Source organism: Magnolia sinica, chromosome 7 (assembly GCF_029962835.1).
Source record: "Magnolia sinica isolate HGM2019 chromosome 7, MsV1, whole genome shotgun sequence".
In the NCBI taxonomy this organism is placed as follows: domain Eukaryota; kingdom Viridiplantae; phylum Streptophyta; class Magnoliopsida; order Magnoliales; family Magnoliaceae; genus Magnolia; species Magnolia sinica.
The window spans coordinates 85,204,940-85,222,995 of NC_080579.1; the positions used below are offsets into that span (position 1 = coordinate 85,204,940).

The 18,056-nt window shown below is 40.0% G+C and overlaps 1 protein-coding gene across 1 annotated transcript; it reads left to right on the forward strand.

Annotated features, from left to right (window-relative positions):
• Positions 1-276: 276 nt before the first annotated feature.
• Positions 277-1,774, forward strand: LOC131252167 (putative clathrin assembly protein At2g25430). Its single transcript, XM_058253032.1, has one exon. It carries the CDS (start codon positions 298-300, stop codon positions 1,663-1,665), a length of 1,368 nt encoding a protein of 455 aa, XP_058109015.1. The 5' UTR covers positions 277-297; the 3' UTR covers positions 1,666-1,774.
• The last annotated feature ends 16,282 nt before the right edge of the window (positions 1,775-18,056 follow it).

Sequence of the window (18,056 nt, forward strand, 5' to 3'; positions counted from 1 at the left end):
GGAACGTTCATCATGTGGGTCCCATTTTCTTAGTAGGTACTAAGAAAAATGTAGATCAGTGGTCCATTTTATAACCATCCATTTTTTCACACGCTTCTATTTGATACAAAGTGTGTACGAAGGAGCAAACCGGATGGACGGCTTGGATCTCACGCACACACGGAAGAGAGTAGGATTCTAATGGCTACTCTCGTGAGAGTAGCCATATAGCATGTCTCCTTAATTAACCCCATGTCTCTCTCCCTTTCACTCATTCTCTACCCTTCTTCATCCCATCCCAAATTTCCTCCGACCACCATGCATCGGCGATTCCGGCAAGCGTACACCGCTCTCCGGGAACATGGCAGCGTAAGCTATGCCAAGATCGCCTCGATCAGTGGATTCTACGACCTGGATTTCATCATCATCAAAGCGACGGCTCCCGACGATGTCCCACTACCTGAAAGGTATGTCCAAGAACTTGTGAAGATCTTCACCTTCTCACCATCCTCTTCTAGAGCCTTCTCAATCTGCTTCACTCGCCGATTCGGCAAGACTCAGTGCTGGCGAGTCGCATTCAAGTGCCTCTTGCTCCTCCACCGCCTGCTTCGGTCCCTTCCAGAATCCAATTCCTTCCGATCCGATCTCTTATGGTCCCGATCCAACGGTTTTCTCAGCCTCTACCCATGTCACTTCCGCGACGCTTCATCATCACCGTCGAATTCTCGTGATTTCACCCACTTCATCAGATCCTACGCCCGTCTACTAGATGAGGCTCTGGAATGCTTCTCGATCGATGATCATACGGCGAACGAATTTCCTGAAAGCTTATCGGAGAAGATGAGGGAGATCGGACGTGTCGTCGACCTCCTGCCTCAGCTCCAGAGTCTGTTAGACCGAGTCATCGAGTGCCACCCGGTCGGTGCTGCCGCACGGAGCTTTATTATCCGATCGGCAATGAAGCCGATCATCCGTGACAGCTTCATGTGCTACGCCGTATTCCGTCACAACATCGTCGTGCTGCTCGATAACCTCTTCCAGATGCAGTACCGGTGCTCGATATCGGCGCTGCGGATTTACAAGAAGGCGGCAACTCAGGCGAGGCGACTCAGTGAGTTCTACGAGTCATGTAAGGCGATGGGGCTGTGTGGGGCGTACGAGTACCCGTTCGTAGACCAGATTCCACATATACACGTGCGAGCGTTGGAATCTTTTATTAATGAGATGTGGCAGTTGACTGAATCATCATCGTCCACGTCTAGGACCTCATTATCTGAAACAGAATCCCCACCGTCCAGTTTCACGGAGGATGGGAGTGAGAGACAGCTCGCACGGTTGGAGACCGTCGTCAGTACTGAGTGGGAGAAGTTCGAGGAGGAAGAAGTTGGGCCGTTGATACAGTTGGAAGGCAATGATGTTGATTGGGAGGTGCTTCTAGAAGCTTCTGCTGCCCGTTCTTGGGTCCCACACAACTTACTACACCAACCAGTCGGATATGGGTTCGGGTACGGAATCGGGTATGGATATGGCTGCAGAACAATGGAGGGGAGAGAGCAAAACGTGACCGATACATGGCAGCTACAACCCTACAATCTGAACCCGTTCGATCCGTTCTATTATGGGTACGGTACGCCCAATTGCTATGAAGTCTCCATGGGTACTTATGCCCATCCATGGAGATTGTAGCATTTTTTTTTAAAGTATCCTCTCCGAAGACGGGTAGATATCGCCCCATACAAATCTGAAATAGCTCAATGTGGGCGACAGGACCCGATTTTGGAGAGGACATACGAAGGACGGAATTGATTTTCTATTATTGAATTGTAGTCTTTCTCTTTCTCTCTCTCTGATTCATCTCTCTCCTTTTTGTACTCGTTTTTGTGAGTGATGACAATGGTTTGGTATTATACTTAATGGGGTCATTTGGTATATAACGAATTTGATTTTGATCATCAATCTTGTAAGCTCTACCTAGAGGACGTTGTGAAGAAAATAGGTGAGGAGTATTTCTGATTTTTCTTATTATTTTCTCTCACGTGTGTGTGTGTGTGTGTGTGAGAGAGAGAGAAATTTTCTCCCACTCATTATTGTGCAAGGGCTATTTGTGCATTGAGTTTTTAGTTGTTGGATTTCACTTATGGGTGATATAGAAATTTCTCTCTTCGGAAGACTGAAGCCTTGACATGCAGGAGAGATTTTCAGAGATCTCTCCGTGTCTCTCGAACTTCTCTCATATAAAAGTAATTTCAATGAGCAAAAGGAATTGTTGGCTTTGGTGGGTTCCACCATGGTATTAACATTAAATACACTCAACCATTATATGATTCACCCTATGATACACTAATAGCCCGAAAATTAGAGGTGTCGGCTTGGCTCGGCCACTTACTAACCCCGGCTTGAACTCGGCTCGACTCGATCCTCGAGCTTGAAATGCCTGCTCGGCTCAGTTCAGTCAGCAACTCGAGCAATTCGAGCTGAGTTTGCCTGTGTAACATTTTCACAAACACATGAACTGCACCTTCAAAATCTCACCGTATGTAGAACACAAGAAGTGGTTTTATAGGTATTTCATCAAACACTTTCTAAACAACATAAAAATCAAGAAAAAAAAAAGGGTATTTGTTTCATATACATACCTTCCTTGCCACCCGCCACACTTAATTCGTTGAGTCATTTCATCAAACACTTGGTGAGCAACATCAATATCAAAGTAATCGAGTCACTGCACTGATTCAATCCGGGTTCGATCCAAGTCGAGTCAAGCTCGGGGAAGCTCGAACTCAATTTGAAATTTTTTCGAGCTCGAAAAATCAACTCGAACTCAATTTTGAACCGAGTCGAATAGAGCTTTTTCGAGTCAAGTCGAGCGAGCTAACTGAGCTAACTCGGTTCGTGTAGAGCCCTATCGAAAATCAGTCCCATTTGTGGTTTAGGTGGACCACACAATTAGAAACGGTGTGCATAGAAAGCTTACGCTACAAACTTTCCTTGGTGTGTTCTACTTGAATCATGAATGGGCTTGCTTTTTGGTTCTCATACTTAGATTTGGTGTGACATCTAATGGTTTGAGTGAATTTTACATGCTCATCATTATGTGCCTTGTAAAAATCAAGGGTGGACGTCTTTCTCAAATGTTTATATTGGTATGGCCCACCTAAATCACATATTAGACTAATTTTTTAGCTCTAGGCCCAACATGAGATTAACATTTAATGATCAAATTGGATCTCATGCATGCATCATGGTAAACCCCTTCAAAAATGTCTGGCACATGTTAGTTTGTAGGTAAGTGTTACGTTCAAAGAATAGTGGGAAGCAGATGAGGTGTTACCCGGGTAACACCATGATGGGTGTTTCCCTAAATATGGGGCCCACTTTAATGTATGTGTTTATATACATGCCGTCCATCAGTTTTTACTGACCATTTTATTGTCTCATCCTAAAAGTGAAGCAAGTCCAAATCTCACATGGACCACGCCATAGGAAACAATGGACATTGAAGGCCCACTGTTAAAAACTTTCTAATGCCCAACATAATGTTTATTTGCCATCTAGATAAGATCACAAAGACCTGGATGACTGGAAAATGGAAATATCAACTTCATCCAAACTTCCGTGGCCCTAAGAAGCTTTTCTTTTTTCTTTTTTCTTTTTTCTTTTTTCTTTCTTTCCCTCCTTTTTTTTTTTTTTTTTTTTATTGATATTTTTGTAAATAGAGTGATCTTACTTTTGAGGTTTAGATGTATGAGCTTGGGCAAAAGATGTATTAGATGTTTTCATCTTATCTCCATTAATGTTTTATAACACCGTCCCAAGTGAGACTAAGTAGCCAACTTAATGGTTCCATTTTCTAAATTACACACATTATCAACACAATCAAACATAAGAAATGATAGGATTAGAAAACAAGCAATTCATAAGTTAATTATTTAAATACATGGATGACATGATTATATGCGCAATGGTTGGTCCACAATATAACCCAACAATGTTTAACATGATAAATGCCCAAGAGCACAACAGTCGTAAACTTTCCACATCAATGTTATTGTTAGTGAGGACATCAACATACGCGCAATGATTGGCCCGTAGCACAATCCAATAATGTAATGATATATATGATTAGCCAAGTAATTATTATTTTCAGTACAATCAGCAGATTAGTGAAGCTAGGATACCATAATTTTATCAGTAGTCGTTAAGATGATTCATGTGGCTTGTGGCGACACGTAGCAGTCCCTTACTTGTGTCCCTTGATCCAAATTTAGGTTCATCACCCAATAGTTTATATGACTCAATCAGGTTAATATTGGGGCTTGTTGCCCAAGGACAATCACAACTAGGGTGAAGGTTATCACTCAAACCTCGAATGTGGAAAAAGCACGCTATACAAACCATTAACAACATTGTAGCATCCCGACATTCATCGATGCTCGATAGTCACTGTGGAAAAACTCATCACCCAATATTTTACCAACATAGTGGGTTCGTCACCCAATATTTTACCTATATGACAGGCACGTCATCCTAGTATGGGCCAACAGCTTGGACATGTTGTCCCATACTAACATGCCCGACTCATGAGTCTTTGTGAGATTGTAATGGACTAATGCGTCACCCCAGTATAGGCCGACAGCTTGGACACGGTGTCCCATACTAACATGCCCGAGTCATGAGTCTTTGTACGATTGTAATGGACTAATGATTATGAATAGACTTAATTCAATGGTAATAGTGGTATCTTAGATTCCTTTGAATGTTATACACCTATCAAACATAAAAATGATCAGCTCATACATTGGACTGATCCGATCAACAAATGGGGACCCTAAACAAAATTGGGGTGCGAAGCATCCCGTGTAGTTTTAACTACTATCGATCATCTGTGTTCAACCTCAGTCGACTGTATAAGTTCGAGATAGCCAACCGAAAGTGGTCCTTCCACTTAAAATTTTGAATAGCTTGATCCACACGACTACAAATCAAATCATCAAATATATAGACATAATCACGAAACAACTTAATACTATAATAGGGTGCATTAACTGAACATTTGTACGAATTAGTACATTTCAATGTATACCACTACAATCCAATATATATCAACATCACTTATCAATTTACATACAAGACTTCTAACAATAGGAGTTTCATCTCATTGAAGCATTTCATCAAACATGTTGGATACTATCAACAAATAACATTAAGATTACAATAATAAATCAATTTAAACACAAATAGCATATGTCATCTTATAATCAACCAAAAATTATTATCTAGCACTATCAAGGGTTGATAAAATGAAACCTAGAAGGATACGATCCACACCGTAGAAGGATTCACGTGATCTAATCATGCTTGAGATTAGGATTTTTGGAGAAAATTACCAATTCCTAAATCAAATTGAGATGACTAAGGTAAGATTCATGAAATTTCAACACTAAAGGGATTGAAATTGAAAAATGTGATTCATTTCTTACCTTCGACTCCAAATGGGGTGGATCCAGTGGAGAGATCAGCAACTCCAACGGCTTGGTTGGAGCACTAAAAACCCATAAGAACAAGAAATCTCAAACCCAACTCTCACAACACTCTCACCCTCACTTTTTCTCTTCTTCTCATTCTCATTCTCTATTTCTCTCCTTCTTTCTCTTTCTCTCAAACCCTAAAAAAATTGGATTTGGGGGAGGGGAGCTCAAATGGGATACATTTTTAATGCAAGAAGTGGTGCTTTTGCCCCTAAGAGCTAGGTTTTTGGTCATATAACCATATGGGAGGTTTTTCTAGATGTTTAGGTCCACTAGGAGATGTACGAGTTGATATACAATATTTGATAGTTTCCATAAGTGATTATCTATGTAGGGCTTCGTTGCATCACATATCGAACACACCGATTAACAGTTATGTTCAAAAGTCAATTTGAAGGTTACCGATCATCAATATGTGTCGTGGTTATACGAATGTGTGTAGGACATTACTCTATGTTAGCATCCTAAGTTTAGTTGCGATCTAACGGCCCAAAAGTCACAACTTCGGAAAAGATCGAATGTAGACAATTAATTTAAGTTCATACTTATTTCAACCTAGCCTCACACAACATGTGTGTTTCCTTTCTACTCTAAATTGAGCAATTCTGACGGATGATCGGATCTGTAAGGACCTTGATTGGGAATTCTTTGATTGTCTTTCTCGAAGGGCGAAGTGAAACATAATCAACTTGAATTCAGGAAAGCTATTCGGCGCTACCTCGGCTCAACGTCCACGATGGACATCAAACCCAACAAGACAAACATCTTTTTATAGTTTTAAGTTTAGCAGATCACTAGCGGACAGTCTAGAGCTAATTCGGTTAATTTGTGTATTTCTAAAATAAGTTTAGCAACGGAATTTCTTATATAGGGCGATTAGGGTTTGGATTAGTTAAATTCATAGCACGACCTATTCGTAAATAGAAAAAATGATGATTCAGTACTAATCACCATAATAAAAATCCTAATTCAACTATACTATAAACTACCCGAATTAGTAAAATATACTAAAAATAAAAATTCTAATTTAACTATATATGATGATTTCTAGCATGATTAAAAGAAATTCTTAAGAAGACACTGAATACAAAAACTCTAAGATGAAAAGATATGCGCGGCCTATCGACGAGATGAAGTTGGAGAAATTTTTAGTTTCAATAAGTCTATTATTGGTAATGTTTTTGGTTTTTTTAGTTACGATATTATTTTTATAATTTTTATGATAGTTCATCATCAAATCTAATTTATCTCCACCAAATTTCATTCCATTTCAACTTGTAAAAAAATTCTAAATATTATGGAAGTACCGGCCGCTTAAAACCAACAAATTCTGATAGATCCACTTACATCTAATTGTTTTAGCCCAACGGGAAGTTTCACCAGCTCTCACGTCTCATTCTTGTACAAAGAATTTATCTCGTCCTACATTGCTGCCATCTATTTCTCAACATTTGTGTCTTTCAATGCTTCATGGAAGGTAGACAAATTATCTTTATTCATGATGAGAGTGAATGCAACATTGAAGTCATCTCCGTATCTTATCGGTAATTGCGATCTCTTGGTGGATTTCTTCTTATAGGTGGTTGCTTCACCTGCTCATGTACATCTTCCTGTAGATAATCTTTTATCCGTGTCTCGCCCTTATCGATTTCAATATCAATTACTGCTGAATTTTCTGTTTCCTTGCATTTATCCTTGTGGAATAAGGAATCATCATCAAACTTGAAGTCACAACTAATCGTGATCTTTCGTGTGACCCGGTTATACAGCATATATACCTTCACAATGTTACCATAACCCACAAAGGTACACTTCTTTACCTTTTACCGTCGCTTATCTCTCTCAACAAATAGTAAATGTGAGTGAGCATCACAACTAAATACTCACAGTCCTGAGTAGTTTAATTCTGAGCCACTCCATGCTTTCTCTGGAATTTTACAATCTATGACCATAAATGGGGACCGATTCACTAAGTAATAACCATATTGACGGCCTCATCCCATAGTTCATTGCCCAATCAGTATCACTCAACATCCTTCAAGCTCTCTCCAAGAGAGTCTGGTTCATATATTCTGCTACACCATTCTACTATAGCGTATGCCTTATTGTATTGTAACTCATTAATGCCTTATCTTTGTAAAACTGATTGAATTCCTTACAAGTGAATTATCCACCACCTTCTATCTTTAGTATTTTTAACTTTCACCCTACTTTTCTACCATCGTCTTTCACATCTTACAAGTGGCAAAAACATTAAATTTATGTTTCATGAAGTAAACTCAAACTTTTCTAGAGTAGTCACTTATGAATGTGATAAAAAATGATGGCCCCTCTCCAGAAGCAACGAGCGACGGCCCCCATACATCCGAATGCACATAATCAATCACACATTTACTTAGACATTTTTCTGACTTAAAAGGCAACCTTGATTGCTTACCATATATGTCATGCTCACATATAATAAAATTAACACTTTTAAATGTAGGAATTAGACAACGATAAAAAAAATACCTTCATACCATGCTTGCTTATGTGGCCTAGGTGCACATGCCACAAACGTGCAAACATGGATTCCGCTACAGATGTCGTAGCTCCATTCGGTACGATATTCCTAATTAGCTTGTAAAGGTTATCGCTCCACTATGCTTTCATAACAATAAGTGACCCCTTTGAAATTTTTAAGACACGATTAAATCCAATGAACTTGCACTCAAGTGCCTCGAAGGCCCCCGGAGATCCTATATGCTTCTTAAGATCGACAGTGTATCTTACATCTGTCAGGATATGTTCCATTTCATCAAACATCTTAAAGCGCAATGATCCGGTACCAACAACTTTATAGGTAAAGTTATTGCCTACAAATACTTGGCCACCATCATACTCATTATAACTAGTGAACTAATTCTGATGAGCGGCCATGTGGTATGAAGCCCTCGAATCCAAAATTCACTTATTACTGAGATACCACCTGCTTCCTCTCTGGATTTCGTTGCAATGGCCTCCCTCGGTGAATCATCTAATTTATCTCTCTTTTAAGCTTTGGAGTTCCAACAATTCTTCTTCATTTGTTCTAACTTTACATGATTCCAACACTTCATCTTCCCTTTGCCATTCGATTTGGACCTAGGTCGAGGCTTCCCCTTCTCTTGCTCAAATTATCTGCACCAAACAAATAGTTCGCCCATAGAAGATCTTTTGCCACCGCTTTTCTTTCTCAACTACTTCGATTGAAGGGCTAAGATATCAATCTCAACGACCTAGGTATCCTTACCATGACATAGAGTATCAACCACATACTCGTAAGATTTCGACAAAGACGTTAACATGATTAGGGCTTTATCCTCTTCCTCCATACTAACTTCCACACTCGTCAATTTGCGAAGTAATTGATTAAACATGCTGATGTGTTCGTCATCTTCACATTCTAGAATTATTTTTTTAGATACAAATGATTTTAGATATATTTCGTTATGTATAGGCTTTCAAATTTCATCTAAAGCCCCAAGGAGGTCGTTTGATTAAGGACATTATACAGGACATTGTCGGATAAGTATAATTGAATCGAGGTAATAGCCATCTGATCAAGTTCTTCAAAATCGTCATCATTCATAGTCGCAGGGCGCTTCGCTATACCAATGAGTGCCAGTTGCAATCCTTGTTAAACTAGAAGGCTTCTCATCTTCACCTTTCATAGTTCAAAGTTATTTTTCCTGGTGAACTACTCCATCTCATACTTCACATTCGATTCCTTCATTGTCATGTCTCAGATTTAAATTCAAATCCTAACGTATAACTCTGATACAATCATACAACTTACTAGGAGTCGTAGAAGTAAACCCCAAGTAGAATGAAACAAGTAAGAGATAAATGTAAACAAAGCATCATAGAGTACACATGATTTTACGTGGAAAAAGCATTGTGGAAAAAAAAAAACCATGGCAAAAAGTGACAAGTAATCAATTAAAAAAATGAAAGTACAAGAAAAAAAATCGACTTACAAATGCGAGAATCATTCTCAAAACCCTAATTTCTCTCTATAACAAGCCTTTCTATCACTTGATATTACCTTAATACCACATTACACCCATATATATAGTATTACACCCAAAATAGGAAATAAATTGTGCAATTATATAAAATCGCGCAAGCCATCAATCTAAGATTCGATCGATTGACATTGATTGAGTAGCCCTCGATCAATTGAGCCACCATGTTCGATCAATCAAACATATTCGAAAGTGTCCAGCAAGCAAACTAGAATAATTACGGAATTTCGATCAATCGACCTAGATAGTTGATCAATCGATGACCCCTATTTTAACATAAATTAAAGGCACCCAACTTCAACAATTAGTACCTTAAATCTTTCACTTGTGTGTGTGTGTGTCTAGCCTTTTCTTTTCCATCTTATTTGGATTTGTGGAATAATAGAGTATATTTAGCAAGAAAGATGTGAATAGTTGGTCTAACAAAATGTTCACAATAAGGTATATGTTAGTTTTTTATAACCTGATTGTATTTGAATTTATGGAATCATAATGTGTATTTAGAAAGTAAGACATGGACAGGTACATGGCAGTCGAAAAAAAATATAAAAATAGTGATGCAAAGCGGGTCACGGACACTTTCATGGCCAATATGGATTAGAAAAGGCCCGTTCAAAGGCGGGGATGATCCGGACCGTCAGAACTTAAAACGGACGTATCTCGCAAATCGGAATGAGCAATCGAACGTACCATATATGATTTTAGGGTAAGACGAGCTATTTAAGCCACCCAACCCCACTATGCTAGGTTATTCATGGTGAATTTACCAAATATCATCAGATCGACTGTCGAATTCCTATTTTAATTTCATTTTTATTATTTATAGTAAGTTTTAGTTTGAGTATAACTCTTCATTTGTTGGGCTTTAGGAGTTGCATCCAACATGAAAAGTGCTTAGAATAACATTGTTAAGCCAAATAAGACGCTATTTTTGGCCGAAAACCATGAGGTCTGGTGGAAATCACGACCATTTATAAATAATAAGTTTACTACTTATAGTAAGTCACGATTTTTAGGAGATTTAGTTATAATATGAGTCTGAAACTTCTTCCTAGGGTTTATGTTATTATTTAAGATACTATAAGCTCATTTTTCATCATAAATCAATTTATTACGAATTCTCTAGAATTATTCTATTTTCTTATTTTTTCTCGTAGATTCGAGGCATCTTTGTGAGGAGTCCAGATAAGTTCCGTGGATTCGGAATAGTTATCCCCCCTGAGAAAGACGGTGCTCAACCATCCTTCCCTGCGTCAGTTTAGTATCAGAGCGAGGCTTTCTCTTCGAATTGATGACTTCTAATGACGGGTCAGGCAACAATCCCATGAGTGGTGCTCCGTGGAATCGTTTTTTAGTAACTTTTGAAACGGCTTTCGGAGCAGCACAATGAGAGAATTGGCAAACCATGCAAAAGCTGCAGGCTTCCATTGATCGCATGACGGAGGCCATATGGCAACTCTGTGTTCCCAGCGGTGATCTACTACATGCAATTGCTGAAACTTGTAATCGCCCTTATCGCAGGATGGTGCCGGCAGTGCACCAAAGATTCATTTATGAGGAAGGGGGATCCAGTGACGAGGAGGTCGACTACTTGATCCTTCATTATCCCAGACAAGGTGGCGATCGATTAAATCAGAAAGATTGAAATTTCAAGATAAGAGTCGATATTTATAGCTTTAATGGCCAACTACACATTGAGGATTTCCTCGATTGACTTTCTGAAGTTGAACGATTCTTCGACTATATGGACATCCCTGAAGCAAAAGGTCAAGCTTGTGAGCTATAAGTTGAGGGGCGCATCTTTAGCTTGGTAGAAGCAACTGCAACTTGCACGGACCAGGTAGATGAAAGCATCAATCCGCACATGGCAGCGGATAAAGTAACTACTACGCGCCTGATTCCTCCTTAGCGACTACAATCAGGTATTATTCTAGCAATATCAGAATTTTCTGTAGGCTGGTCAGTTGGTGAAAGATTATACAGAAGAATTCTATCGCTTGGCAGTGTGTAATGATTTGGTCGAGACTGAATCGCAGCAAGTCACCCGATTCAATGGTGGATTACGTATGGCAATCTAGGATCGGGTCCAGATGCAGTCCGTTTGAATGATGAATGATGCAATCAAGTTGGCTACCCGAACGGAAGCGTAGCTTGAATGTCCCAACACATGTACCTATCTCATCCGTAGGGTCGTTGAGGCAGATCCGCCCCAACGAGCTCCAAAGCCCAGAGGGAAGGAACCCATAGGAGCACGTACTCAACCTCCTACACCATGAACCGAGATCAGGGAAGCATGTAAGCTACGCCCCAAAGGGGCGTATCGACTACTGGTGGTCCAAGCAGGATCCCGAACCTCTATGCTCAGCTAAGACTCGACAATTTCTTTCGTTGTGGCCAACCGGGTCACCTATCAAATACTTGTCCCCAGTGACAAGTGTCGAACCTCATCATCAATGATGATAGTACTAAAAATGTTGATGAAGATCCAGATATTGAGGAACAGGAGCACACCACAAAAGACAAGGTGGATGAGACAGGTTAGGTTCAGTAGGCTCATGGTGAGTCGCTCGTTGTGAGGCAACTATTGTATACTCTTACGAAAGAGGTACACCCACAACGACATAACATCTTCCGAACTAGGAGTACGGTGAATCAAAAAGTCTACGATGTGATCATCGACAGTGGGAGCAGCGAGAACATCATCTCCAGGGTAATGGCAAAAAAATTATAACTGAAAATGGAGCGTCATCCCTCCTCATATACAATCGGTTGGATCAAGAAGTTCAGCGAAACAAAGATAACTGAACAGTGCACGATATCCTTTTCAATTGGCAGACATTATGAGATGAAGTAGGCATACAAGGTAGTTGACATTGAGGCATGTCACATACTACTTGGTCGACCCTAGCAATTTGAATGTGACATCACTCATAAAAGGCGAGATAATATGTGTATTTTCATCAAGAATAGCTGGAAAACTATATTGACCCCTATAGATCTAGAGGGATCACTTAAAACTTCAAAAGTAGAGGGTCGTTTTCTCTTAACCATACGAGACTTCGTGGAGGAATTCAAAGAAACCAGACAAACCTATGCATTAATTGTAAAAGGGAAAGAACTCGATCCCAACAACATCCCTGAGGAACTAAAACCCTTATTACATGAGTTCAAAGGAATTTGGTCTGATGACCTTCCAAATGGATTACCTCTAATGCGAGATATCTAATAGCATATCGACCTTATCCCTGGGTCCAACTTACCCAATCGTCCTCACCATCGGATGAGTCCGAAGGAGTGTGAAATTTTACAGGGGGCAAGCAGAGGAACTGATTCGTAAGGGTCTTATCTGAGAAAGTATGACTACATGCGTCGTACCTGATCTATTAACTCCTAAGAAAGATGAGAGTTGGCGCATGTGTGTCAACAGACGAGCCATCAACAAAATCACCATAAAATACATGTTTCTCATACTATGGCTGGACGATATGTTGGACATACTTGAGGGCGCAAAATTATTCTATAAATTGGATCTAAGGAACGGCTATCATCAGATTCGAATACGGTTGGGTGATTAGTGGAAGACGGCTTTTAAGACTAAGGAGGAGTTGTATGAATGAATGGTCATATCCTTCGGTCTTTCAAACATGCCTAACACATTCATGAGGTTGATGAACCAAGTTCTGAAACCATTCATTAGGCAGTTCATTGTGGTTTATTTCGATGATATTTTGATAAACAGTTTAACCGAAGTGAGCCTTACGGAACACCTCAAGAAGGTCTTTCGAGTACTCACTGAAATAAACTGTATTTCAATTTAAAAAAGTGCAGCTTCTTGACCGACAACCTGTTATTTTTGGGCTTTGTCGTGACATCCACGGGCATTTGAGTGGATGAGAAAAAGGTGAAAGCCATCAGGGAAGAGCCGATCATAACAAACATCCATGAGGTACGAAGTTTTCACGGACTAACGACATTTTATCATCGGTTTATGGAGAATTTTAGCACTAGTGTGTCACCAATCATATATTACATGAAAAAGGGGCAGTTTCAGTGGATTGAAGAAGTCGATAGGAGCTTTACTGAAATTAAGCACAGGTTATCCACAACCCCGGTTCGTGTACTTCCTAACTTCGACAAATTATTTGAAGTCGAATGTGATGCCTCATATGTTGGAATTGGAGGAGTTTTGTCTGAAGAAGGTGAGCTGGTAGCCTTCTACAGTGAAAATTTTAGCGATGCATGCAAGAAGTGGTTGACCTATTAGCTCGAATTGTACACAGTGGTCCAGGCATTGCGGCACTGACGACATTACTTAATTTGAAGGGAGTTCATTCATTACACATACCATCAAGCTCTTAAATTCATTAATAGCCAAGCTAACGTGAATCATGTGCATGGTAGATGGATTTTGTTTTTGCAGGAATTCATGTTTGTGACAAGACATAAATCTGGACAACGAAATAATGTGGTTGATGCACTGAGCCGCTGTGCAACTTTGTTAGTCACTATGAGTAATGAGGTTGTCGGGTTCGAGCGCCTCAAGGATATATATGCCGACGACAATTACTTTAAGGATGCATGGATTAGATGTCGAGAAGGTCAAAGTCACCCCTGTGACCTACATATGCAAGACAGGTTCCTTTTCAAAGGGAATTGACTGTGCATTCTCAAAAGCTCGCAAAGGGAGCAGATCTTCCAAGAGATACATGGAGGTGGCCTAGTGGACACCTTGGATGGGATAAGACGTGTGCTTTTGTTGAAGAATGGTACTACTGGCCGCAGTTAGTACGTGACGTGGGTAGAGCAGTACAGCGCTGTCATGTTTGCCAAGTCTTCAAAGGGCAGTCTCACAATACAGGTTTCTACACCTCGTTACTTGTACCTGACGGTCCTTGGAAGGACCTATCAATGGACTTCGTGTTAGGTCTCCCATGAATATAGCGTGGCATGGATTCGGTATTCATTGTGGTAGATCATTTTTTAAAGATGGAACACTTCATCCTATGCAAGAAGACCCTCGATGTGACGCATATGTTAAATTTATTCTTCAAAGATGTCGTGCGACTATACGGTGTCCCTAAGATTATCACTTCTGACTATGACAAGAAGTTCATTAGTCACTTCTGGCGGACTTTTTGAAATCGGTTTGGTACACGAATTCAGTTCAGTAGTGCCTACCACCAACAGACCAATGGGCAAACTGAAGTTGTGAATCACACGTTAAGGAACCTCCTTCGATGTATTTCAGGAGAAAAGCCGAAGTAGTGGGATTTATCATTGTCTTAAGCGGAGTTTGCATTCAACAACATGGTGAATCGCTCGACAAGAAAGTTCTCGTTCTAGGTTATTTATGGTCAAGTGCCTCACCACACACTTGACATAGTCCATTTTTCCAAGCTCTCAAGTATGAGCGTTGCAGCAGAATATATGGCAGATAGGATCATGGGCATTCATGCCGAGGTGCAAGATAAGTTACATACCTCGAACGACAAGTACAATGAGTAAGCTGACAAGTATTAACGACAAAAGGTGTTCGAGGTAGGCAACCAAGTTATAGTCCATATATGAAAGAAGAGATTTCTGACCGGGACGTACAACAAGTTGAAGAGGAAGAAGATTGGACTGGTGCCGATCATTTGAAAGATCAATGACAACGCTTATGTTGTTGATATTCTAGACGACATGGAGATCTCGCAGACTTTCAACATCGCGGACCTGACTAAGTGTCACGAGCTAAAGAAAGGCGAGAACTTGAGGACGAGTTCTTTTAAAGTAGAGGGGATTGATGTAGAGTGGGTTGCAAACAGTTTCCTGGCCAAGACTAGTGAAAAAAGGCCCGATCGGAGGTGGGGATGATCCGGACCATCAAAACTTAAAACAGATATATCTTGTAAACCGAAATGAGCAATCAGATGTACCATAAATGATTTCAGGTTAGGACGGGCTACTTTAGCCACCCAACCCCGCTATGCTGGGTTCTACATGCCGAATTTGCTAAATACCATTAAATCGACGATTGAATTCCTATTTTAATTTCACTTTTACTATTTATAATAAGCTTTAGTTTGAGTATAACTCTTCATCCATTGGGCTTTAAGAGTCGCGTCCAACATGAAAAGTGCTTAGAATAATTAGTAGAATGACATGGTTGAGCCAAATAGGACGCTTATTATTTTTGGCCGAAAATCATGAGGGTTAGTGGAAATCACAACTGTATATAAATAGTAAGTTTACTATTTATAGTAAGTCACGATTTCTAAGAGTTTTAGTTATAGTATGAGTCCGAAACTTCTTCCTAGGGTTTATGTTATTATTTAAGAGGTCGTAAGCTCATTTCATCATAAATTAATTTATTACAAATTTTTAAGAATTATTCCATTTTCTTATTTTTCTTTGTAGATTCAAGGCATCTCTGTGAAGAGTCTAGAGAAGTTCTGTGGATTTGGAATAGTTACCCCCCTAGGAAGATGGTGCTCGATCTCACATCCTTTCATGCGTCAAATAATCATTTGAAAAACTCAATTTTGATTAACTTGTTTGTTTTAGCATGCAAGATTATTTTCCCACAAATTTATAAAAGGTCAATGGTCAAGAGTCGGAGCTGTCTTCCAAAATTAGTAAAAATCTTCACATTTTAAAATGTCTTTTATCTTTGACAATTTTTTTTTTCATTTTAAAAATGACCCTTCTACAAAGAAACTATAGACGGGAAGACCCATCTCCACAGGTGCTTTTACACTCTCAAATGGTAATGAAAATCTCATTCAAGGAAATCAATTATCGAGTCATTCAAACAGACCATAACTGTGGAATTCGAGAGAAGAAATTATCAAATTGCTTTACGGCACGAGAATAATAAATGGGTAGTAATCTCAACCCTTCTAAAAAGACCAAACAAACCGTAATTGTGGAATATGAGAGTAGAAATTATCAAATTGCTTCGAAATCACGGCACGAGAATCATAAATCGGTAATAATCTCAACCCTTCAAAAAAAAAAAATAAATTTAAAATTAAAAACAAGAAAACAAAAAAACCTTCTCACTGATGAAGTTATCTCATATACCTGTGCCCAGGCGCAAAGATTTTCCTGTGCAGAGGTTGTATGGACCTGTGACAAATCAACTCTGCCCATCAATTTTTAAAGATCTCAATGGGACAGGAATCTAAAAATCAGGCAGATCCGAAACACAAACAGCCCTGAACGCCACGGTTGAAACTTTCCTGGGGACGCGGATTGCGTACTACTCCTGCCCGTCTCCAGCTGGGAACGGGCAGGAGCTTTGAATGGCCACCGTGATGTACGGATCCTAGCCCAAAAATGAGGCAGATCAAAGGCCCAAATGGACACCACAGGAAGCAGCGGTTATAATGATTCTCACCGTTGAAACTTTTTTAGTGCCCGCCGTGATATTTATTTGCCATCCTAACCTATTGATAAAGTTACGTAGACTTGGATGAAGATAAAACAAAAATATAAGCACCATCCAAAACTTCTGCAGCCCTCAATAAATTTTCAACGATAAGAATTTAATCCCCATTGTGTAGTCCACTTGAGCCTCGGATCTGACTCAATTTTGGGCTTATACTCTAAAATGATATGAAAAAAAATGGACGGACGGTGTGGATAAGACCCATACATTACGGTGGCCACTCAAAGCTCTGCCCGTTCCCAGCCGTAGCCAGGCGGGGTAGGACGCAATCCGCGTTGGGAAACGGATTGGCTACTCCCCTGCCACCAGCCGGGTGGCTGCTGGTCGGTGCTCTGTGGGCCCATCATGATGTATGTGTTTCATCCATTCCGTTTATCTATTTTTACAGATCATTTTAGTATTTAATATCAAAAATTAGAGGGATATAAATATCAAGTGGACCACACCACAGGAAAACAATAGTGATCAGATATTCACCATTAAAATACTCCTAAGGCCCATTATACCCAAAAAAAATTTTAATGGTCAAAGTTGATTCAACACTCTTTCCTGTAACGTGGTCCACTGAGATTGGGATATATCTCATTTTTAGTCTCATACCATAAAATGATCTAAAAAAATAGATGGACGGCATTGATGAAATACATACACCATGGTGGGGCCCACATAGCACCTGATCACCTGCCATTGGGTTAATCACCACTCAGATAAACTGCAGGAAGAGATATCATCCCGATAATAACTTCTGCCTGATTTTTTTCATTCATTTATATTTAAAAACAGACGGACGGAGTGGATTCGTCACAGGCTTCCATGTAGGCTGCACGCAGCCACGGGCATAGGAATATGAATGTTGATTGAGACCGTCAGTTGTCCACCCATGGTGGGGCCCACCTGATGAGCGGACCAGCCTGATTTGTGTGCGGTTGGGCTGCACGATAAGTTTCGGTACAATGATGGGCGTACGGTTTTCATTGTCCAGAAATCCTGCATAGATCGCATGTTGGCACGAAAGTTGGGCTGCATGATAAGTTTCGGTACAATTGGTTGTGACGGAGCGGATTGCCTGTT

Excerpts from the sequence above, each read along its gene's own strand:
- LOC131252167 (XM_058253032.1), top strand. The coding sequence starts at position 298 with ATGCATCGGCGATTCCGGCAAGCGTACACCGCTCTCCGGGAACATGGC.